Source organism: Oryzias melastigma, linkage group LG2 (genome assembly GCF_002922805.2).
Source record: "Oryzias melastigma strain HK-1 linkage group LG2, ASM292280v2, whole genome shotgun sequence".
NCBI lineage: Eukaryota > Metazoa > Chordata > Actinopteri > Beloniformes > Adrianichthyidae > Oryzias > Oryzias melastigma.
Window position 1 is genome coordinate 9,227,896 of NC_050513.1, and position 23,556 is coordinate 9,251,451.

Genomic DNA, 23,556 nt, shown 5'->3' on the forward strand with positions numbered 1-23,556 from the left:
CCAGCCCCCAGTGGTCATTTGAGGAACTGCAACATTTTGTTTTTCCTGGTTTGTGTCAAATTTGAAAAAAAGAAAGTGGAGGCTCATCGGGACACACCAATCTTTGTCTTGCTAAATATTTTGTCTGAATTATTTAAATTGAGATCTAGTGGAAAAAAACAGAAACATAATAGAACTGATCATGCACAAAAAAACACACAACTTTTTAGCTTTTTTCCCTAATAAATTCCAAACAATTTTCTGCAACACAACTCCACAAAACCACTCCAAGTGTTTGGTTCTCTTGCCTTGTAGGGTTGGTAACACTGGGACTCCAGGGCTTTGGCTTTTCCACACTGGACGCCAATACTCCTTCGACAATATCGTCCCTGCGTCCGTTGGCGGTCCCATTGTCACTGCGCCCCCTAGAGGATTTGTCCCGGTAATTACAACTAAATTAAATCAACCGCTTAGTGCTAAAGTTTTTAAACTTTTGCTGCTTTGTTTATATCCTCATTAAAGGACACCACCACCCCTGAGTTTGTTTTATACACCTTTGGCCCTGAAAGCCATGAAGACAGTGAACATTCCCTGACGCAGTACCCCCAGCCTGGAAGTCCAGAGCCTTCTAATTCCCCTTCAGAGGACTCGGGTCGGCTGCTGGGTTCTGAACCCAGGTATGGATCGGAGCCAGTAGAGATCGAGTACGCTCCTCCTGAACAGACACAGAGAGTCGTGGAGGGAGGTTCTCGAGAGGGCCTGGAGCAGATACCACAGGTAACACCAAATATCTAAAACAATTCAAAGCAAAAGTCTCTTTTATTTGTGTTTTTATGGCTACAAAAGTATAGAACAGTTGTTAGCGCTCTGACATCATAGCGTAGGCTTTCTCCGGGAACTCCTCCCACCATCCAAAAACATGCTTCATAGGTGAATCGGTTAGCCTGAATTGTTTCGTAGTGTGAATGTCCGTTAGGGGTGTACTCCCCTTTGCCCAACGGTAGCCTGGTTAGGCCACTGCACCCCGTGACCCTGAAAGGGACAAAACAGGTTTAGAAAATGGTTTGGAAAATTCTATTTTTGACAAAAGTCTTTTTTACTCACTCCAAAGCTCCCCCTAGAGGTGGTAGATCTGTACCCCCCTGACAGAAATACGCCCGCTTTGACCCCTGGGGGTTATGTGGTCAGCGTGGAGGAGGAGGACGTTAATTTTGACACTAGAGGTAAGACTTAATGTCTTTTTGTCTGCAACAATTGACATTTTTCAGTTGTGTGATTTTGTTAGCAGTCTTAAATGTGTCATTTTTTACTACTTTTACCGTTAGTTTACTTATAAAATGTTTAGGTTTAGTTTACAAACAAATGAAATAGCTCGATTTGGACTAAGTGAATCAATAAACTTTAAAAAAAAGGTTTGTGAACCAAATATTTCAAATATAAACGCTTTAATTGTGTTTTTGTAGCACGGTTACTGCACAAATACTTACACAAATACATTTAAATAATTTAAACTAGCTAATTCTGAAGTAAATTCGACTTCGTGTCAATATGCAACACTTTACTGTTACTAAATGCTCACACAGTTAACATGTTAGCTTATTCAGACGCGGAGAAAAGCTGTTTTTGCGCTAAAATGCAACACTTTACAGTATTAAAGTGTTGTAAAATGCTTGTCTTAGCTTTAAAATACTTAGACAATGATTAAAAAATAGATTTTGACGCGAAGAAAAGCGGTTTTGCCTCCATATGCAACACTTTCCTGTAGTGCAGTGTTTAGATGATTAACATAAACCGGCCCGTTCTGTATGGAGGCGTTTGTGACTCATAAGTCAAAATAAAAAGTCTATACTTGAAATAGGAAAAGGAAGGAAGAGGTGGAAAAATTGATGAGATTTATCTTTTCATCTACAGTTAACTGGCGTTTATAATTCTAATTTTCAAATTTGATATTTCTAATTGAATTTTGGTACAGATTTACTAAGCAACTTTTTGAAAATGAAATGTCAAATGCAATTTTCTTTATCAGTTTAATTAAGTTACAGAAAAGTTGAAGAAGAAAATAGAAAAAAACGTTCAGAGAATTTCTTTTTCATTTAATTCAAGAGAAGTAATGCAGGCACATTTTGAAAATGAAAAAGCATTTCTAATATTGACTTTTATTTCGAATTATGAATCGCAAACACTTCCATAATTCTGACGTGAAGAGAAGTAGTTTTGTGCTTCTATGCAACACTTAAATGTTGTGTTTCCACACTAAAGCTGCCTAACGACACTATATCGTAATTCCAAGAGAAAAGCAGGTTTGTTCCGATTTCTTGCACTTTCCGAACTAAAGTGTTGCATACCGGCACAAAGCTGCTTGTCTCAGAGTCAGAATCTGTTGGAATTACGTCAGTTGCGGTCAAAGAGTTGCGTTTATTTTACTTTGATGTTCCAACCCACAGCTCTGGTGTTAAAGGGTTCAATTTGGCCTACAACTGTTGTTTATTTAAGACAGATTTTTAAATAGTTTTTATTACTTAGGGAAAGCTACTTAAATTCAACTTACCGAATACGATTTTTTGGGGTTTCCTTAAACGTGAAAGGATGAAAGAGCTGCGGCTGGGTGGAGGTTAAAGCCGCCTCACTCATGCGGATCCGAGCCGCTCAACAGCTGGCAGCACAATACTGCTGTTGTACGGAGCAACTCCCAGGTGTGCGTCTCCAGCCGTCCCTCCCTTACAACTGCCCCCACAGGGGCACAAACGGGAACGTGTTCTCAGCCCCACTCCCGTCAAAAAGTCTGGGTATCATGAAGTTATCAAACATTTTTTGTTTCCCTTCCACCATTGACTCCCAGTCTTCCACTAAGACCGTTTTTCCTGCCCATTTGAAGGAAAACAACAGGCATTTTCGGCTATCATTTTCTGGCATTTTGCCTCGTGTTGCTTGATAGCACAGTGGGGACGGCGGCTGAAAGAGAGGAAATGGCATGCATCAACAATGCAGCCAGGAGTTTTTTAACCGAGAACTTGGCTGCTCGTCTGGTATTTTCTCAAGAATCTTAACTGCTAACATACGAGGCAAACCAGAAAACATGTTTTTAAAGCAATTATGATTATGTGCCTGATAGTTAAAGTAACAAAAGATGAAAAAAACAGATGAGTGGGACAACTTTTTCAATTTTTAATCCAACTTTAAATAAAATATGTTCAGCAAATTTACATTAAACCTCAGTTGCCTCCAATATTTCAGTGAAAACTCTTCACTTCCTGTGTGCAAAATGATTTCTGGGAAGCAAGCTGTGGCCCCTTTGCATTGCTGCTGGTCTTCACATCCCGGAGCGATGTCTCAGGGTTACGTCTGGGTTGTGCGGTTAAGGTTAACACACAGAGCAGCAGCTGGTTTGTTTTCCCGAGCGGACATGTGTTTGTGTTTATCTGCACATCTCCCTGTCCATATATTCCCTCCGTCTGTCCGCGCATAAATAAAAAGATAATTCAATTTCCTCCCTCTCTGGTCCTCCTCGAGTCTCCTTACGATGTATGTACAGGGAGGTGGGTCGTAAATCTTGGAATCAAGTCAGTATAAATAATGTTGGAAAATAAATGAGTGGTGGTGGCTGGATAAACTGAAAAAGTTGGATAAAAAAATAGAATAAAATTAGACAAAATATACAGTATAAAAATTGTTTGTACAAAGATGAGTTTATTATTTTGTGATGTGTTAATAATTTCACTGTTTTCTTCTCTCTCTCAGTTATTCAATACACTACAGATAATAAGGAAACCTGTGCCAGGTATTAAAACTTTCTATATTAAATGTTTTTGGTTGCTTCTATGATGTTTTATGGTTCAAATGAAAAGAAAACACAATCCATGCGTTACAGGAAATATGTTATTGTCTGCTTAGAAAAGATAGCACGTGGTAAATCTAAGCTCTATTAATGTAATATTTTTGATATTAAGCTAATAAAAACAACTCCTGCAGATCAACATTTAGTTTTCTTCACTTTTGCTTTAGGAAAAAACCCCAAAAATATTTTTTTCAGTTAATCAGAATTTTTAATATGTCGTTTATATAGTGTGGGGATTCATTTATTATTAAATAATCATCTGTTAACAAAAAAATATGTTATTTTATTTGGAGTCTATATGCTGCTTAAGACATTTTTATATGCATTGTGTTTGCAAAGTAACACTTATAAATGCTAGTATGGAGTTTAGGCTATTTTGTTGTAGCTGGAGCTGACGTAGCATGCTAATGTCACAGCATATAGCGTTAGCATACACATCTTAATCTTACAAAAACTCTGGACATTGTATTCGGTGCAATCTTTTGTTGAAAAGAAGAAAAAAGAACTTTCCGTGCATCATGTGTTTGTAAAGATGGCACAGTGAATGTAAGCATGTAAGCTAATTTGTTAATAATTAGCAAATAAAATAAAAAAAATGCTAAATCTTAAAGAAAGATACAGGCTAAACCAATACATTTTTTGAGCATTTTATGTATCGATTGCAAAACAACACGTACAAATTCTAGTTCATACCACTTTTTTTTTTGTTTGGTTTTTTTTTTGGTTGTTGTTGTAGCTGGAACTAATGTAGCAAGCCAATGTCATAGCATATACCAATAAGCTAAACCCAAAAAACGTTTTTTTTTTTTTGTTTGTTTGTTTTTGCTATGTGCTATAAGCAAAATGATAATGGCCAAATAAAAAAGTTATTTGGACATTTTTTGCATATTTATTGTGTTTGCAGAATTATACGTACAAATACTAGTTTACAGCATGAGTTATTTTGTTGTAGCTGGAGTTAATGCAACAAGCTAATGTCATAGCATATTGTGAATGATACAGAGAACACTGAAAAGTTATTTGGACATTTTTACATATTTATTGTGTTTGCAAAATAACACATACAAATACTAGTTTGCACCTCAGGTTATTTTGTTGTAGCTGGAACTAATGAAGCAAGCCAGTATCATAGTATACAGCAAAAAATAAAAGTAAAATCCACAAGCTATTTGGATGTTTGTACGTATGTATTTTGTTTGCAGATTACACGTACAAGTACTAGTTTGCACCTCGGGTTATTTTGTTGTTGCTGGAGCTAATGAAGCAACCCAGTGTCATAGTATGTAGGGAAAGATTAAGGCAAAATCCCAAAGTTATTTTTACGTATTTATCGTGTTTGCAGAATTACACGTACTAATACTAATTTGCAGCATGAGATCTTTTGTTGTAGCTGTAGCTAATGCAACAAGCTAATTTCATAGAATATACTGAATGATACACACAAAACAAAACAAAAATGTGGACATTTTTACATATACATTGTGTTTGCAAAAAATAACACCTTTAAATGCTGTGCATCTCTGGATCTTTTGTTGTAGCTTGAGCTGACGCAGCATGCTAATGTCAGAGCATAGACAAGGCATGCTAATGCAAATCATTTTAGAGAATTTTGTTCTCTAAAGCAAGTTTTACAAATTATTATTAAACTTTAAGTTTACTTTTTCAGTTTGAAAAGTTAGCATGCTAAGTATGTTGTTTTGCTGCTTTTGCCGCATGAGATTGTGAGGCACTGCCAGCTTCAGGGAGCGTGTAAAATGCATTAGGAGCTGACTGTCCATGTCGAGATAACTTTGTAGAGTAGGAAAGTGAAGGTAAAAAGAAAGGAGATAAAAACACACTTCTAGACTGACTGTTAGCATTAGCTAGCAAATATGGTTTTAGTTACTGCTAAAAAAGATCCAGACTGCTAACTAACATACATGCATAAATACTAAGAAAAGGGTGGAGAATGTACACACAACATTGCAGAATACATGACTAACAAAACTAAGCATATCATTTCATTAAGATGTACAAAAGTATTCCTGCAGATAGAAACACACATCTCATCCTATTCTTCAGGTTCCAACAGCAGTGCTCCCAGAATGCATTTTGCTCCGACTACGCCACAGGCTTTTGCTGCCACTGCCATCCTGGCTTCTATGGAAACGGGCGCGACTGTCTCCCTGACGGTTAGAGCGAAAACCTCCAAACTTATCGCTCAGTTTGGATGTTGTCTAATTCCTAACGCTGCCCCTCCAGGTGCCCCCCAGCGTGTCAGCGGTAAAGTGAGCGGCACCGTGAGTGTGCAGTCAACTCCGGTGCCACTAAACAACATCGACCTCCATGCCTACATCGTGGTGGGAGATGGAAGAGCCTACAGCGCCATCAGTGAGGTAGTTTCATTCAGGAGGAGAACATTTTCTGGAAAATTATTAAGCGGGTATCACTGTACAGTTAATGCGTTCTCCTAAACAACAGGTACCCGAACCTCTGGGTTGGGCCCTGATGCCAGTCTCACCAATAGGCGAGCTCTTTGGATGGCTGTTTGCTTTGGAGCTACCCAATAGCCAAGCGGGATTCAAGACCACAGGTAGTCCTGATCAAATGTATCTGATCGGTTTTGCCTTGAAAAGAGGCTTAAGGGAACTCCGGTTAAATGAGGGCGTTCACCAGTCCGGCTGTGTTGTCGGGCCTCTCCTTTTCTAATCCGAAACAGCTGTAAGTGTGTGTGTGTGTGTGTGTGTGTGTGTGCGATGTGCAGCTGCTGCACTCTTGTAGAAATTGCAAACAAACAGGAATAATTGGTTACTTGTGTTGCCAGGTGCCAAGTTCACTCGGCATGCGGAGGTGCAGTTTTACCCTGGGAACCACCGCCTGTCCATCCTGCAGACAGGGCGGGGTCTGGACGAGCACAATCTCCTCACCGTGGATACTGTTGTCAACGGCAACGTGCCGTTCGTCCCACCTGGAGCCGAAATCACTGTGGAGCCCTTTAAGGAGACCTATCAGTACTATCCTTCTGGTAACCATGACAACACGAGACTCCAGACATAAAGTGTCAACTCGTTTGACTTGATCCTTTACTTCGCAGTCGTGACTTCCACCTCTGCCAGGGAAATCAAGGTGGTCTCAGCGAGTCGCGGGACAGAGTCCTACTCCTTAAACCTGAAGCAGAACATCACTTACCGAGAGTGTCGCCACGACAACCGCGCCAGCAGTCCCGAGACGCTGCAGATCACCATGGAAAGGGTGTTTGTGATGTACGTCAAGGAGGAGCGGATCCTGAGATATGCTGTCACCAACAAAATCGGCCCGGTTGGAGGTAAAACCCAACTCGGATAAGGATGGTTCCTAATGCTGAGTGTGATTTGCGGGTCTGAAGGTTCCAGTTCACATTCTAAATGGTAATGTAGTGTTGGGGAGCACCGCATCAAGAATTCACGGTATTTCACTGAACATTTGCATCACATTAACCAAGCTGGGAGTCAGCTCTGGTAGAGTTGATGGAGTCCAAAACCAACATCGAGAACAAGCTGATTGTTGCCGTTTTTGCACTTTATGACTTATACTTTCAAGACAATACTACTCTACTTTTTAAAAAATGTTTAAACTTTCTTGGACTAATGCAGGACAGCCAGTTGTCAAACTGGGCTACAGAGACAGAAGTAACGCTGTAAGCGGCCATCATTCAAACTCAGCTCCCGTAGTAGATGGCGGTGTGCTTGCAAGCACCTTTGCAGAGCTCTCTAAAATATCCTCAACCAAGGTACTCTCTCAAAATCTTCCATGTCCAGTCTGTTGGATAGAAGCACTTCCCTTATGGGGAGCATCAGGTCTATTATTGCGTATTGCCAATAATTTTCAGAATTGATTCAATTCACCAGAGTCTTGATTATTTCAATTCCAATTTTTTTCTGTTCTTTCAATCCTTTCGATTCAGTTCAATTTTGAGTTAACACATTTAGACACATTTGTTTAGAAATACATCAATAATCTATATATGTTTTGAAGATATTCATATTAATCAAATACAGTTCACATACTGTAAAATGTATTAGTGAAATTATAATGAGATTGTTAATAGCGTACAGTGTTACATGGATTCTCAAACAGAGAATTGTTCTGCCTCTCCTGGAGGACGTTTCAGTTTGGCCACTAGGTGGCGATTGCGCTATAATATTACACCTTATTCCAGAGGAAATTTTTACGTTTACCAGTGAGGCGAGAGCGCTGATCAGTGATCAAGACCAACCAGAGTCAAAAAAATAAAAGAAATGTATATACCTCTGTATAACTTCAATTCTTTTAACCCAGGGGTCTTCAACCCTCAACACTTAAAGAGCCATTTGGGTTGATTTTTCACTGACCACAACCCATCAGGAGCTACAAAGTCTTAGCTTAGCGCACCATAACGATTTATGTTATCGTTCCAATTTTGATAAATATAAATTGACTATTTAGCATAAAAACATAAATAAAAATAGCTTTTTTAAAAAATATTCAATAGCTTATAACTTTTTACAAAGGTTTATTTGCCATCCTTTTAAAACAGAATTCGTGTGTCACATAGAATCATCTCAATGCCTCAAATATAGGATAATACAATGAGTAAAAAAACAATTTTTGGATTTTCCAGAAATGCATATATCTAACAAAACCAAGCTAGTTTGTTTTTTCACTATATTTTTAGAAGCATAAAGGGCATCTAAAATACTTCAATTTGTTCAAAAATAGAAAATCTGCCTAATAACCCTTGAATATAAATTTTGGTTGTTTCTTACTGAACTCACTGCTTTACGGATTGTTGGAACATTATGGATGGTATCATCGTCAGGAGCTTCACAGAGTGATTTGTGATCTTCTTTAACTGTTTGCGAATGAATGGAATACAGATTGAGTTCACTTTTTTTCAGTTACTACTTATTTTTTACTTAAATTACTATTTAAAATTAAAAACGTTATTATTTTTTAAATGAGAGAGCTAAAATGGAGGGGTAAAAGAGCCACATGGTTGCAAACCCCTGGTCCTTTATTAGCAGAACATGAACAAATTGAATGCATCATGCTACCTACTGTAAAGGTTCTCAAACTTCTGTGAGCTGGTTTCCTATTTAGTAGGCTTTTTTTCACCTTCAACACAACACATTTTTCTACACAGAGGCAAATTAAGGAGCTCCAGAGATGAATAGAATAAGAACATCAATATATTAAAAAAGAAAAATGCACAATAAATATTGAAATGAGTGAAACATGACATTTTTTACCTTAAATTGATTTTTTTTAAATGACTAAACAAACTTCATTACTAACATTACTTAAAGGTTAATAGAAAAACAGAAATAACAGATTCCTGCCTTAATTCTGGGTTTGAAAATATTAAGAACACACTACAGTCATGCCTTTAAATTACCTATTTTATGTGATAATACCCAGAAAGGGAGGGATGAAAGAGGCCATGAAGTGGAGAAGAAGCAGGTTAAGGCCCACAAAGGGTATGTTTTGGACTCAAACCAAGTTTCTGCTATTTAAACGTCAACACTCTGATTAAGAAGGTTATGATGACATCCCTCACACATGCACAGCCTCACTCACGGTGATGCAGCAGGACACAGCTGGAAGAGCTCTAAGGATTGGGCCTCTTGTAAACACGGCTCGAGTGCAGCGTCTGTGTGTGTGTGCGAACGCTCCCTGCAAAAATAATATCCCGGCCAATGACAGATTTTCTGCAGGGGGGGTAATAGCTGCCCCGTGAGGTCATGAGAATCAGAGATCGTAGACACCCTAAAGGCGCTGGAGCGACAGAAGAGTGGTATCGCATAAAAGAAAACAACTTGTGTTTCATTTTTGTCCCCCAGTATGAGGCTAGAAAAGCAAAGGATGCTACAAATCAAGTCTGCTCATCTTAAACAGTCAGCTCTTTTTCTGATAAATGCTTTATATCTGACAGAATCTCAGGAATATCTAAAATGCAAAAAAGTTGAACTAATTTAAATTTGTCTTTGTAGAAAGACTTGTGACCGAGGGAATCTTAGGGCATGCTGAAACAGCCTTTGCCATGTAAAATAAAGTTTTTGACATTTAAAGTGTATTATTTATTCATTCCTCACTATAAATAACCCCAAAGCGGTATTTTAATCCAGGCATTTCGGATGTTGAGCTGATGTCGCAAACCCAAAACTAGGATCGTTGCTTAGGTGGCAATTTAATTCACAAAACAAGCTCAACGATTCACAAATCAAACCACGACGCTCACCATCTTTACATATATGAAATTATCAAAGCTGGCTTTTTCCCTTCCAGTTAGGGCTCGTTTCAGACAAAAACAGTGTGAAAGCAAATCAAAACAAATAAAGATGCAAGTTTTGACCAATTAAAGTGCCAAAACGTTTTCCATCTTCTGTAGTCTGTGATTCCAATAAAATCAAAGAGATGGTTACAGCTTCAGTCATATTCTCCTGTTTGGGTTCTTTATCACAATCTATTTGTTGCAAAAACTTGAGTAAATAATTCATTTAATTTTTTTTTATTTTTTTGACGCATTAGAAAAAATCGCCGCGTAATTGTAGTCATTTACAACAAGTTTAAAAACTAAAAAAAAAGTTTAATTACGACTTTAAATGTCGTAAATTTAGGAGAAAAAGTCGTAACTATTAAATTACAAGAATAAAGTCGTATTTTTATGACTTTATAAGTCATAGGTTAAATTAAGATTTTTCTTGTAAATTTATGTGTTTTAAAGTCTTAAATTTATGACTTTAAAAGTCATCTGGAACTTTAAAACTCTTACATTTATGACTTAAAAAGTCATAATCTTGGTCTTTAAAACTCTTAAATTTATGACTTTTCATGTAAATTTACGTATTTTAAAGTCTTAAATTTATGACTTAAAAAGTCATAATCTTGGTCTTTAAAACTCTTACATTTATGACCTTTAATGTAAATTTACGTATTTTAAAGTCTTAAATTTATGACTCATCTGGAACTTTAAAACTCTTACATTTATGACTTAAAAAGTCACAATCTTGGTCTTTAAAACTCTTAAATTTATGACTTTTCATGTAAATTTACGTATTTTAAAGTCTTAAATTTATGACTTAAAAAGTCATCTGGAACTTTAAAACTCTTAAATTTATGAGTTTTTTTCTCGTAGATGTACTATTTTAAATCTTGTAGTATTATTATTTTTGCTGGCCCCTATACTCCGCCGTAGTCGTATCTTCTCAGCCGCTTGTGAAGTCTGTGGATGTGGGGGAGCGGCGCGAAAAGTAACAGGTGGGCCGTCACTTTGATGGTGTGCAGCTCGTGTGTGGGGTGGATGTTCTCCCCCGCGCGCCTCGGTTCCCTCCCGCTCTGTCTCTAATTATCCCCTCAGACTTTTCTCCAGTCCTGCTGGATTTCCCCCCTCTCATCTGCCCGTCTTCCTGGCCACATTACACTTTGAAGAGTCTCGCTCCGTTTCTACAAATGAGCCCAAATTGCTCCGTGGCCTCAGGAGATGAAAGCAAGCTGTGCGTTGTGTTTGTGTTAAATTAAAAAAAAAAAAAAAAAGAAAAAAAGTTGTAGTTGTTGTTTATGGTTGATAAAGGAGACAAAAGCTTGCTCGCTCTTCATTAGGAACAGGCATGGTGGTTGTGAAATCGTTTGCGGTTTGTTCCTCTTGTGGCTTCTTGGCCCTTAAATCTAACATCCAACCTCTGCTTGAATCATGATGTTTTTTGGATTAAAAAAAGATTTATTTTGACATTAAAGTTAATTAAGACTTGAAACAGCAGTAATTTACAGCAATGGCTACAATTTGCTCATCTTTTGTACCCTTGAATGAACTTATTCTTTTTTTTAAACTATATTTCTACTTACAATTGGATAATTTTAACATTTTTGTTTGTTATCACTTGTTTTCAGAGTATAAATTGGGATTTTTTTGCATAGTTTGACCAGGTTCAACCTAAATGTGATTTTTTTTAAGTAGCAGCAACCACTAGAGGGCACTGTAGGTGTGTTGGTCAGTATTTGCTCACAGAAGAAGAAGCACCACTGATTCTTACACAAGATTTCAACAAATTTAGTAATTTTAAGGGTAATAAAGAGTTTAGTTGACTTGTTCTTTATGCTATGGCTATCTGAGAAGTTGTTCATGTGTTTCGCTAATATACTGGATTTCTTCTATGTTTCATGAAGCTAAATACGGTTTGTTCAGTTCAGTTAAAAAAATGTATTTCAGACATATAAAAAACATATGTAGAGCAGAAAAATATAAGTATAAGTAATAAGTATATAAACAGAAATCTGTAAGGCAGTAAGAAGAAAAGGAAGAAACATCTTATAAATTCTCCCCCCATACCTTGTATCATGAATATTCCTAAGCCCAGTACTCCCAAAACCAAAGTTACACTAATTTCCAATTAAACCATCTCATTTTATAATCATGCATATTTACAAATGCTAGTGTTTTGTACTGGTACATATTTGTCCATAATCATATTTCTGTACTTTTACTTCTTTATGTTTGGACATTGTTTCAACCATTTACTAGTTCTACTAGTATTAAAACACAAAACCTTTACGTCACGGTAGTGAAGCGTGCAGATATTCAATCTACAATTAGCTATGCCATTATTTTGATTTACGTTTCAAATGGAATGTTCATTGTTGGTCACATATTTTGTTAAATTGTTTTTTCTCCTAAAAGTGCGACTCATATTTTGGAGCGACTTACAGTCCAAAAAATATGTGATATGACTCATTCAAGACGTAGGAGAAAATATCCTATGTACTCTATGTATAGCGTATGGACTCTCCATTGGAAGAGTTTTGGTACGAGATGTTGAAACTGTGCAAATTTCATGAATCTTGCTCCAGGCTTTTTCTTTGGCAGCTCTATTCCGATGTATGAGAGGCTTGATGTCGTATAATTCCTTCCAGGCAGAAATTATTCATTTCTCCTTCATGATTAAATTGGTACTTCCATGTTTTGTAAAGGATGCTACTCATATGTCACTACCAAACCAGAGTCCCTGATTGGTCAAAGTTCAACTTTTTTAACTTTCGATTTGTGTTTAATAGCCCTGTAGAGCCCAAAAACTGGAAAACTTGCGCAGCAATTCGTGAAGGCGAGAATTTTGACCACAGAAGGCCTTGACAGACTTTTTATTGGAAGTGGTCTCTTTAACATGCATTTCTGAACCCTTTGTGAACGTAACATGAAATCAACTCCCTATCTATGATCTTGTCTTGCAAAATGTGTACGACTTTATCCACATGATTCATGAGAATGCTCACTAGAGTTTTCTTTGATCTTTCTTTGATGATGTGGTCTTGCCATGAACTTCATCCCTACCACCTTTTTGCTCTGTCTATAAAATCCTTGCGTTTGTCATTCTTCCTGTGACTCGTAGCTGACCCTGTGGCGCCTGAACTGGTCAATCCTTGTTACTCTGGGAACCACGACTGTGACACCACAGCCATGTGTATCCCACAAGAGGACCAGAACTACGAGTGTCAGTGCGCCACCGGCTATGGAGGGGACGGACGCAACTGTTACGGTAAGTCATAAAATGTGTTTCTTTGCCTTCACTAAAGGCTGATATATTTTTTCTTTTTGCTTTGCAGCCTCAAAATTGTAGTTTTTATGACGAGTTCAAGTCTAACTAGTATTGAAACCACTGTAGGAAAACTGAATAGAATTTAAAGGAGCGGGCTAGCAATATTAATTGACCATTGCTATTGTCCTGAGCTACATACACTGATACTCTTCTTCAAAAATACAAGTATAGTTAGATGTTTGATTTTTCTTGGAGAGAAATTTGTCTTGAAATTTAACCTATGATGTCACACAATTTCATTTCGAACAGCATAGATGTCACCTGAATAGGCGGCCATATTGTCAGGCGTTTACTTCGTGCAACTGAATCTTCTGAAAATATATTATTAGGTGAGAAAGTTACAGTAAGTTAAAGGTATTGTTAAGGCTATCTCTATCCATCTTTCTTATATATAAAAGTAAAAAGAAGCACACCTCAAGTTATGTATAAACTTAAAAAACTAGAAATCAGAAACCACACATGACTTTACTTTACTTAGTTGCAATGAACTGGAAATAAAGCAATAAACAATAAATCAGGACGTTTGTTTATTTTTTTTATGCCACACAGAAGTCAAAGGGACAATTACTTTGTTCTCAAACCATCCTCTAGTGGTCATTTGTGGAACTGCAATTTTTCCGAATAAACTATATCTGTATGGGTATCATTAAGATTTTAGCCCTGCTACTCTTATAGATACTGCTTATCGATGAGGTATTCTTATATATACTTTTCTGTGTGAAAACAAGGAGGAAGAAGACAAATAAAAAACTATGTACACAAAAACCTTTTATTTTAGAATGAGCGAAAACACAAACCATACACACATAAGAATGGGAAAAGTAGTGATGAAAAAGGAAAGATGGGCTGTTTTTTAAAGCCACATCTAAACAAAGTAGTGAATGCTGTATCCGCGCTGTTGCCACAAAGCTACACTGGCACTGATAAGCAATACCGTTAAGGCTAAAACTTATCGGTCCGGTAAAAATGTATGAATGTACACACATCTATATATATGATAATATATTTCCTTTTGCACACCAAGTAAATAAGTTATGAGATATGAGTTATCATGGGGAACTCTTTTCCTAAGACAACTTGATTTCTGAGGCTCCGCCTTTCACTTCTTGTGGGTCCCATTTCATATGGTCATTTTGCCTACGAAAACAAACATCATCCAAACTTATGCAAAGATTGATGTGCAAATAAAAGGAAAGGCTTTGGCCAATAACCGGTAGGTACGCGGATAAGTGTGTGTGCTGGCAGCCCAGACTCTTCCTGGAAGGGGCTGTTCCCCATTTTGTGATGTCACAATGTAAGGACCCACTCATTTTTGTGAGTTGGGAGGGGCTGGTGCTCAGAGAGAAGGTTTTAGAGGAAAACTGGAAAAATTGAGCAAAATACCACTTTGAGGTTGTGATGAATTAACATTAAAATACACCTAAAAGTTAAAAAAAAAAAAGTAAATTTTGTGTGAGATGCGCCCTTTAGATTCAAAGAGGGGAGCAACATTTTAGGTCTGCTTTAAGCAGGAAATTCACATCATTCTTTTTGTGAAATATTTAATCTCCAAAATAAGTGTCTTGTTGAGTAGTGTACAATATTCTCTTGTTTATTGCGAAATTAGCATTCTAGAAATGACCTGCATAGGCAAAATTCACAAAGTAGCTAGCCTTATGAAGTTAAAACCTTTGGGGAAAAAAGTCCAGTATTGATTGACAACAATCTAAGGCCAATCAAAACGCAGAACACAATGCACTGTAAAAAAAAATGTATGTAATATTCACGGGAAAAGCTGGAATTGTTGCAAAAATTGAGGTGATTTGAGTCTGCAAAGTTCATCACAATTTTCTCTGGGTTATTTCTTTCCAACATCTATTTTTCCATTTTCTTTGTGCTTTTTGTACCACTTTAAGCAGTCTTTGCATAACTGTATTTTCTGAATCAATGTCCTAATCCCAGCTATAATGCCCCAAGAGACTGCAGAGAGTTACCACTACCACAGTGTTTGACTTCAGCTATTAAGAAAGCTGTAGGGATTTTGTTGGCATTCATCAACATCTGTCCATCTGGTGAGGAAGGATCACGTTCGGACCTTGTAAATGGAGCTCCTTATTCCTCTTCGCTCCTTTTCTCATCTTTGTTAACTCCCCAGTTAAAAGCATCTTCAAGGTCTTCAAGCAGCTAGCTGCTCTATCATTAGCAGTTGTTCTTTCTTTCCTGCTGACAGCAGCAGGAAAGCCTCAGGCTCAGCCTCAGTTCCCATGGATAGGACCCTTTTTTTTTCTCACACATCTTCTGATCTCTCCTGGTCCTGTCTGTTTCACAATGCTTGTATCTCCAGCAGTAATGGGCCTAATTACAGCTTTTGTTCTCACCTGTGAGGCTGTTTGTATTCACAGACGAGGGATTCTGGGTTTACGCACTCCTGACTTCATAACAAGACCGTCTAATCGCCCGTCCCTTTTGTTTGATGCAGACATAGATGAATGCGCTGAGGGCGTGAGCTCGTGCGGCGAGCATTCGGAGTGTCTGAACCTTCCTGGTAGTCATCGCTGCCATTGCATCAGAGGCTTTGAGTTCGCCAACGATGGGCGGACCTGTGTCGGTGAGACCAGAGACCTTTTACTCTAACCTGCGCGAGTTTATACTGGAAATAGGTTGGACTGCATGCTATATTATGTTTTATGTATGTATATATATATATATATATATATATATATGTATATATATGTGTGTGGGTGTGTGAGTACATATATATATATATATATATATATATATATATATATATATATATATATATATATATATATATACAGTATATATCAATATTAAATATCTGACGTCCTCCATGGAGGAAAATAGGTCCACTCTCCTTCCAAGGAAAAAAAAACAAAATTGCCCCAAATTATGAACAAATTTAGCAAAATTGCAAATTTAATCAAATAATTATCATGAATACAAAGGTATTTTAGTCCAAATATATTTTTTGCATCCTTAACTGCATAAAATCACACAATAAAGACCCACTCTGATCATTTTTGGATCTATTTTCATAGCATTCCCAGTGTTCTTTTAATTTTATTTAAGATGTTTTTTGAACTGTTTAAATCAGTCGTCATACCATGCAAAAATTACAAAATAGATACAAAAATAAAGTTATTTTCTTCAGGTACCTGTAAATACAGTAAAATAAAAAAATGTAGGTTCTGTCTAACATTTAAATTGTTCAAAATGCCACATTTCTAACTACAGTTTTTCCCAGTTATGCTGTTTTTAGCCAAAATGTAAAAACTTGTATGAATTGTTTTCTTGGACTTAGTGGCAGAAGTTATTTAGAAATTCGCCTGTTTTCTGGGCAGTATCGTAGGAGCAGAGTGATCCCGCCCCCACTTCTCGTCACCTATCAGTTAACATGCTCTTCAGCTAGCTTACAGCCCCTCACACTATAAATTCAAGATTTAAGAAACCTAAAATTACAACAAAAATGGTGAGCAATATTGGAGTCTCCAAAGAGAGGATTTGGAGCCAGATTCCAGCTCAGGTGAGAAAAACAAAGACGTTCATGGATCTACTTGTCTACAAGTAGATGCATCAGAATGGAGCGGAGCAAGGGGCTTGTGGCCCACCCAACATATTTTTTACATCACAAATTCCATTTTTTTTTTATCTGCTTCTGGTTTATATTGATTTGAACAAAGAAATACTCAGAAATCCAACTAAAAGCTTTTTTCATGTGAGTGATCTTTAAAGTCCCTCTACCCCTAACGTAAATGTCTAAAAAAAACATATTTCAAGCTTATCTTAAGCCTCTGTTTCCAAAATCTCCTCCAAATGGGCGTGGCTGTTGGTGCTGAGCTGAGTGGCCCTGCCCTTGATCCCGCCCCCTTCCTGATGATGATAACTCTGTCTCGCTAGCGTAAATCTTCACCACTGCTACAAAAAAAGTCAAGTAATTTCGGAAATGTGCTGCTGTGTTGTTTTGGGCCGGATGTCAGCTCGGACGAGGAAGTGAAGAAATTTGTTACTTGCGTTTCCGTGCACAAACATAGTTGATAGAAATGCAAGAGCACTGAACAGAGATCACATCGTGTGAGCAGCAGCTGCAGATCCTCGCAATGTTGGGATTCCCCTGGTCCGCACCAGTTCTAAGTCGGCTGCTAGGCGCCTTCCAAACAGCGCTGGACACCGCCCCGTGAGAGACCCATCCCCCGTTGCTGCGCTACCGTCAGGGGGAGGGGCGACTGCTCTTCCAGCCACAGTGCATGCCTAGCCTTGCTTCACAAACCTTACAAAAAACTTGCCTTTTCGATCAGGGAGCATGCGCTATTGGGCCCGGCTTTTGTGACATCACAACAGCTCATGAATACAAACAGAGCCTGTCAGGAACAGTTTGATTGACAGCGATTTAAAGGAGAAATACTCAGAAATGTAAAAACGACACAATTTCTTTATTGCATTTGTTCTCGTTCATACGAAAAATACCACATGTACATGTCAAAAACAAAAAAAAAATGTGATTTTTATCGGATCAGGTCTTTAATTTAACTGAGCCAACAGCTTCACGTTTTAAAGAAAAGTAACGTCTGGCTGATGTAATCTGTGCTCTGGTTCCTGGAGTACTCCCAATACATTTAGAGAAAATCCACAGATTTGTCCAAACTCTGTTAGGAAATGTTCCCAGCAGCTGCAGCAGATAGAACAAGTGATGAATTTGAGGACGAGTAAAAAACAAACTTTGCTTTGGAAGCGTCTGTACTTGAAAATGTGTTTTTCTGTTTCATTTATCAGGTTGAACTTTAGATAAACTATATTTCCTCGTTATTACTACTGGAATATTTCACACTAGAGACAAACATTTAGTGATTTTGTGTGTGTTTTTCGTCAGATATCAATGAGTGCAGCTCCTCTCCGTGTCACATCACTGCCAGATGCATCAACGAGCTGGGATCCTTCCAGTGTCTGTGTCAGCCAGGATTTAGTGGCGACGGCTTCTTCTGCTCCCATCGGGAGGGTTAGAATTGTTTCTGTAGTGTCTTCACAAAGCTTTTAGCAATTTAGTCAACAGATGTTTATTGGTTACTATTTATTTCTTTTTTTTTGTTTCTTTTCAAACACACGTCAATTATATGTTTTGTCAAATAAATCGAGAACGCATCTTAAAATACATAAAATATCTCAGATGAGGAAACAGTCATTCGGGCTGGAAAAAGTTAAAATCCCATTTTTAAGGTCTTGTGTGACTCTGCAGAACCAGAGGAGAGTTCATCCAAATTCATCCAGAGGGTCATTAAAGAAGAACAACTTGTGAAGAACAGATCGTTCTAAACCAAGCTGATAAAAACAACAAATAATCAAATTATGTGAGCATCTAAATACTGTAGTAAAAGTTTGATAAACACTAAATAAAAAGCAACACTTGTTTAAAGTCTTTTTTTTTTTAATCGACAATTAGGTGTTCTCTTCTATTTTTGTTAGGAGGAAATAAAGTATTTAGTATTTGAGTACAAGTACTGGCTTTCATTATGAATCTATCCAAGTAAAAAGGAACAAGTTTGGAATAGTAAAAGTACTTTTTTTTTTTTTACAAAAACTTCAACTCCTCCGCTCTAAGCTTCTAAAAAAAAAAAAACTGAGATCAAGGAATGAAACCCAAAAACCTGTCTCACATTTGACAAAAAACCTTTCTTCGATTTGGTTTGCTATGCCCCACTGACTCAACAGAAAAATAATAATAATATTTAATGAAATCATGGCATACCAATAGTGAAGCATGTTGGCGGTAGTATTATGGTGTGGGATTGCTTTGTATTTTCAGAATCTAAATGAATCCTTAAGGATTCTCTACTAAATCTCTCCTCTGGTTAAACATTTAAGTTTAGAGTTTTTGTTCTTCAGGAGGAAGAAGATCTGAACAAGAAGCGTGCCCTTTCAAAGTAAAAGCTTTCAGAGTAGCAATTACTTTCTATATTTGGTGACTGATAGAAAAGTCTTTCGTGTTCCTCTAAAATACTCATTGTCAGTCATCACAGACGCCTGATTCGTAGCAGTTGCTATCATTTGTAGTTTTGGGAAGGTTTAAAACATTTTTTTAATGCATAAAATTCTCTTTTCAAGCATAGATTTCTATGTTTTTTTTATGGTTGTCTTTATGTAAAACAAAAAAGGATGGAGTTTGATTAACTGTCACAAATCAAATGACTCTTAAATATCAAAAGTTTTGACCTTAAATAAATAAAACTAATTTGCTTATTGGATACATTTTTAAAAAGAGCAAAAGTTGGCTAATTTAAAGCACACACATTAATATTTTTAAGGATATAATATTTATAATTAAGTAATAAAGGTTATCTTGGGTAGGAAAAATACATCAACTTTTTCTACTTATTTTCATCCGTTCTGCCTTTTTATGGCTCCACTCACTCTTCTGATTTTTTTTTATTAACTTTACACGACTTTTGGAACTTTATTTTGTATTTTTAATCTCCAAACATGATGAAAATGTGGTAAAACAAGCTTTATGTCACCTTTTCTGCATAATATCCATACATATTTTACACTATGGGTTATTAGTTTACATTTGTTAGTCATAATTCTTCATAATTTTCTGAAACGGAGGTTTATATTGTTGCTTCAGGTCGTCCAAAGAGCCAGTGTGAGTTGCACAGGGACAGTCTACAGGACAGAGAGGGCGTTGGAATCGGGTCTCACATCCCCCAGTGCGACTCTGACGGACGATACCGACAGCTGCAGGTCTGTGGATTTCTGTAGAACAAATCTGAAAAACCAGAGTTCCTGGTTCTAGTTCCAATGCTGCGTTTCAGTGCCACGGCTCCACGGGATACTGCTGGTGTGTGGACAGCAGTGGACAGGAGAGACAAGGAACCAGGACCCCACCGGGAACTACACCGACCGACTGCAACAGAGCTGGTACTCCTGCATTTTTGAAAGCACTCTTCGGAAGAAGGAGGACTTAAGTGAGTAACTGTTGTGTTTTTTTCATTCCTGTGAATCAGAACAACCTAAAACTGAATGTGAGTACAACAGAGACAGAGCGCAGAGCTCCGGTTCAGACGGACTTCCTGATCCAGGCCTGTACGTTCCCCAGTGCAACACAGAGGGCCAGTATGTTCCCCTGCAGGTCAGTGCTTTAAAGTTGGTTCTCCATCCTGATTTCTTTGTATTTGACTTTACTTTACTATTTAGGGACATAAAAATACATTTTAGACAAATATAACAGAAGTAGCTCATAGACTAATTTTAAGTTTATCTTTGGAAACAGAATTTTGAGCAGACTCAGGTGTTTGACTTGAAGCTTTTCAACTTTAACAGTGAGGAATTAGAAAATAACCGAGTATTAGATAGACAGAACAACTTTATTAGTCCCCCAAGGGCAATTCATGACTAGATCATAAAAGATGATGAATACAGTAAACCATTTAATGCTATGGTTTAAGCCCTGGTGTTGACGTTCTTTCGACCACCTTGACTCTACCACTTTAACGTAATTTTGAAGGATTTCGTCAGATTTTGAAGCGAAAAAAGAAAAAAACGGTTTTAAAGTTTTAAAAGTACTAGCTCAACCACATTTAGCAGGCCTCCGGGCCTTGACTTTGACACACGTGCTTTAGATCTTTTGACCTAAAAAGGGAAGATTCCCAACTCAATGGTCTCCAACATGAATTGCAAAAATTCTCCAAAGATGAGTGACCGGATATACCTTCCCCCGCTGTCAAAGACTTTACTTATCGCGCTTTCCCTTCAGGGCCTTGTAGGTTTGGATTTACTTTATAAATAATCCCCCTTTTGTGTCAACTTGTGTTATCTTTTGTTCAGTGTTTAAGTTTCTCAGAAATATTTGACAAAAATGCAAACAAATTAGAGATCTGGACTCTTTTTCTAACTAAAACAGCCTGCTCTGACTGGACGGTGTGTTTCAGTGTCTTGGCTCCACAGGATACTGTTGGTGCGTGGACCCCAGAGGACAGGAAATACCCGGAACCAGAACCTCACCTGACACCCCTCCTACAGACTGCGACAAACCATGTAAGGCAGCGATTTTTCCCCCCCTGTTTTACAACTCCCATGTCTGCAGCTGACAAGTGTCAGAGTCAGCAGGTGTATTTTGTCAAGACTCCCCTAAAGCTTTCTTGTTAAACACTGACCCATGACCCCCACCCCCACCCATCCAGCCTCTCCATTCCTCAACTCGCCGACACGTCAAACAAGCAGAAATGTTGATGTGTGTGCAAGCTTGTGTATAATATACTATTGAGGTCACGGGGGTCAAGCTCTGGGAATGCTGGGAGAAACAGAAGGGGGGAGGAGATGAAAGCGGTGAATGGAAGCAGCTTCTTCTTCTGAGATCCTCTGACTGCAAGTTTGGGGAACAAGTCAAGACTCTGGAGCCACGTTTGTCACTAACGCAACAGTCAACTGGAACTTTAGATCCATGAACGTCACAGCAGGGTCAGATTGTTTACAATAGACCAAATCTGTAGACAAGAAGGGTTAAGTAAAGTTGAGTGAGGGAAGGCGACTTGGACCAAACACTAGGATCTCTAGCTAATAAGAATAAACACAAACCTTGAAGAACAACTAACCTGTTTACCTCTGATTTCATCTGCAAACTCTAAGTACAAGCTATCAGATATTTGCGTTTGTTGTGCTTTCTGACAGCAAACAGTGGCACGGTGAGACACGCTGTCCCATTAGCCCAATGTATCATGGGAGATGTATTGAAAAACCAGAGGTACTAGTCCCGACAGACTCACGCCCTTAAGCTTCATTATTTTATGGACTTTTTACCCAGCCTGAAACTGGATCCAGAGGGAGGCTATACCAATCTTCAGCTGTTATTTTTGTTGTAACTGGAACATTTTGAGCCATGTCTGCACCAGAAAATGAGGACACTATCTACAGCTGAAACGAGAATCCATTCCTGAGTTTCATAAATTCAATACATTATGAAGATGAATGCATAGCTAAAAATAAACTTTGTAGAATTAACCTTTATAAGTCCTTTTTTCTCCCTCCAGATGTTCCAGAGCGTCCTAAAACTCGATGTGAACATCACAGGGACAGTGTGCAGACCACCACACGAGAGGGACTCCCCTTAGCTGGAGCTTATGCACCACAGTGTGATGAAAGAGGAGAGTACTTACCACAGCAGGTAGCTATAGTCCCTTTTATATACAAGCTTCAGTGTGTTTTTGTCATCTTCAATCCATTTCTTGGGTATCAATTTTTACCCCTAAGTTTCAGTCATAGAATATATCTACACACCTCTTCTCCTTTAGAGAGTCCTGAATGATTTCGTACTTTGAAATACCCTGAAAACTGTAAATGAGACTACAGAAATAATAAATCTGGACAAAAATACGACAGAATAGACTAAAGCAGGGGTAGGGAACCCTGGTCCTCGAGAGCCGCCTTCCTGCATGTTTTCCAATATACCCTGCTCTGGCATGTTCTTATTGGCTAGACACACCTGAACCAGGTAATCAGTCATGAGTAGGGACTCAAACAATTACCTGGTTCAGGTGTGTCTAGCCAATAAGAACATGCCAGAGCAGGGTATATTAGAAAACATGCAGGAAGGTGGCTCTCGAGAACCAGGGTTCCCTACCCCTGGACTAAACCATAAGTCACACCGTACTATAAGTTGTACCACTGTATAAGTCGCACCGGAGTATAAGTCGTGTCGGATTATTAGTCACACCAGAGTATTAGTCGCATCGGAGTATAGATCGCACTTGAGTATAAATCGCACTGAAGTATAAGTCGCATTGGAGTATTAGTCGGACAGGAGTATTAGTCGCCAGGAGTATAAGTTGCACTGGAGTATAAATCGCACCGAAGTATGAATCACACTGGAGTATAAATCACACCAGAGTATAAGTCACATTGGAGTATTAGTCGCACCAGAGTATTAGTCGCACTGGAGTATAAATCGCACCGAAGCATAAATCACACCAGAGTATAAGTCACATTGGAGGAATAGTTGCACCGGAGTATTAGTCACACCGGAGTATAAATCACACCAGAGTATAAGTCACATTGGAGTATTAGTCGCACTGGAGTATAAATCGCACCGAAGCATAAATCACACCAGAGTATAAGTCACATTGGAGTATTAGTCGCACCGGAGTATTAGTCACACCAGAGCATAAATCACAC

At 38.1% G+C, this 23,556-nt stretch overlaps 1 protein-coding gene across 5 annotated transcripts in view; it reads left to right on the top strand.

Moving 5' to 3' along the window:
- The window catches only part of nid2a (nidogen 2a (osteonidogen)), a 67,167-nt gene that overhangs the window by 17,503 nt on the left and 26,108 nt on the right, over positions 1–23,556 (top strand). For 3 of the 5 annotated variants that reach the window (XR_002921600.2, XM_024294400.2, XM_024294397.2), the window contains exons 6-22: positions 295–421; positions 502–756; positions 1,091–1,202; positions 3,718–3,757; positions 5,876–5,985; positions 6,056–6,189; positions 6,275–6,386; positions 6,618–6,818; positions 6,888–7,118; positions 13,192–13,338; positions 15,857–15,985; positions 18,266–18,391; positions 20,015–20,130; positions 20,202–20,307; positions 20,394–20,518; positions 21,318–21,423; positions 22,416–22,549. Coding sequence is in view for 4 of the 5 variants with exons in the window: in XM_024294400.2 (XP_024150168.1) it covers positions 295–421; positions 502–756; positions 1,091–1,202; positions 3,718–3,757; positions 5,876–5,985; positions 6,056–6,189; positions 6,275–6,386; positions 6,618–6,818; positions 6,888–7,118; positions 13,192–13,338; positions 15,857–15,985; positions 18,266–18,391; positions 20,015–20,130; positions 20,202–20,307; positions 20,394–20,518; positions 21,318–21,423; positions 22,416–22,549 (2,311 nt within the window). In the remaining variant the exon portion in view is untranslated. The remainder of the gene's footprint in view (positions 1–294; positions 422–501; positions 757–1,090; positions 1,203–3,717; positions 3,758–5,875; positions 5,986–6,055; positions 6,190–6,274; positions 6,387–6,617; positions 6,819–6,887; positions 7,119–13,191; positions 13,339–15,856; positions 15,986–18,265; positions 18,392–20,014; positions 20,131–20,201; positions 20,308–20,393; positions 20,519–21,317; positions 21,424–22,415; positions 22,550–23,556) is intronic. The other 2 variants (XM_024294399.2, XM_024294401.2) reach the window with 2 other exon arrangements.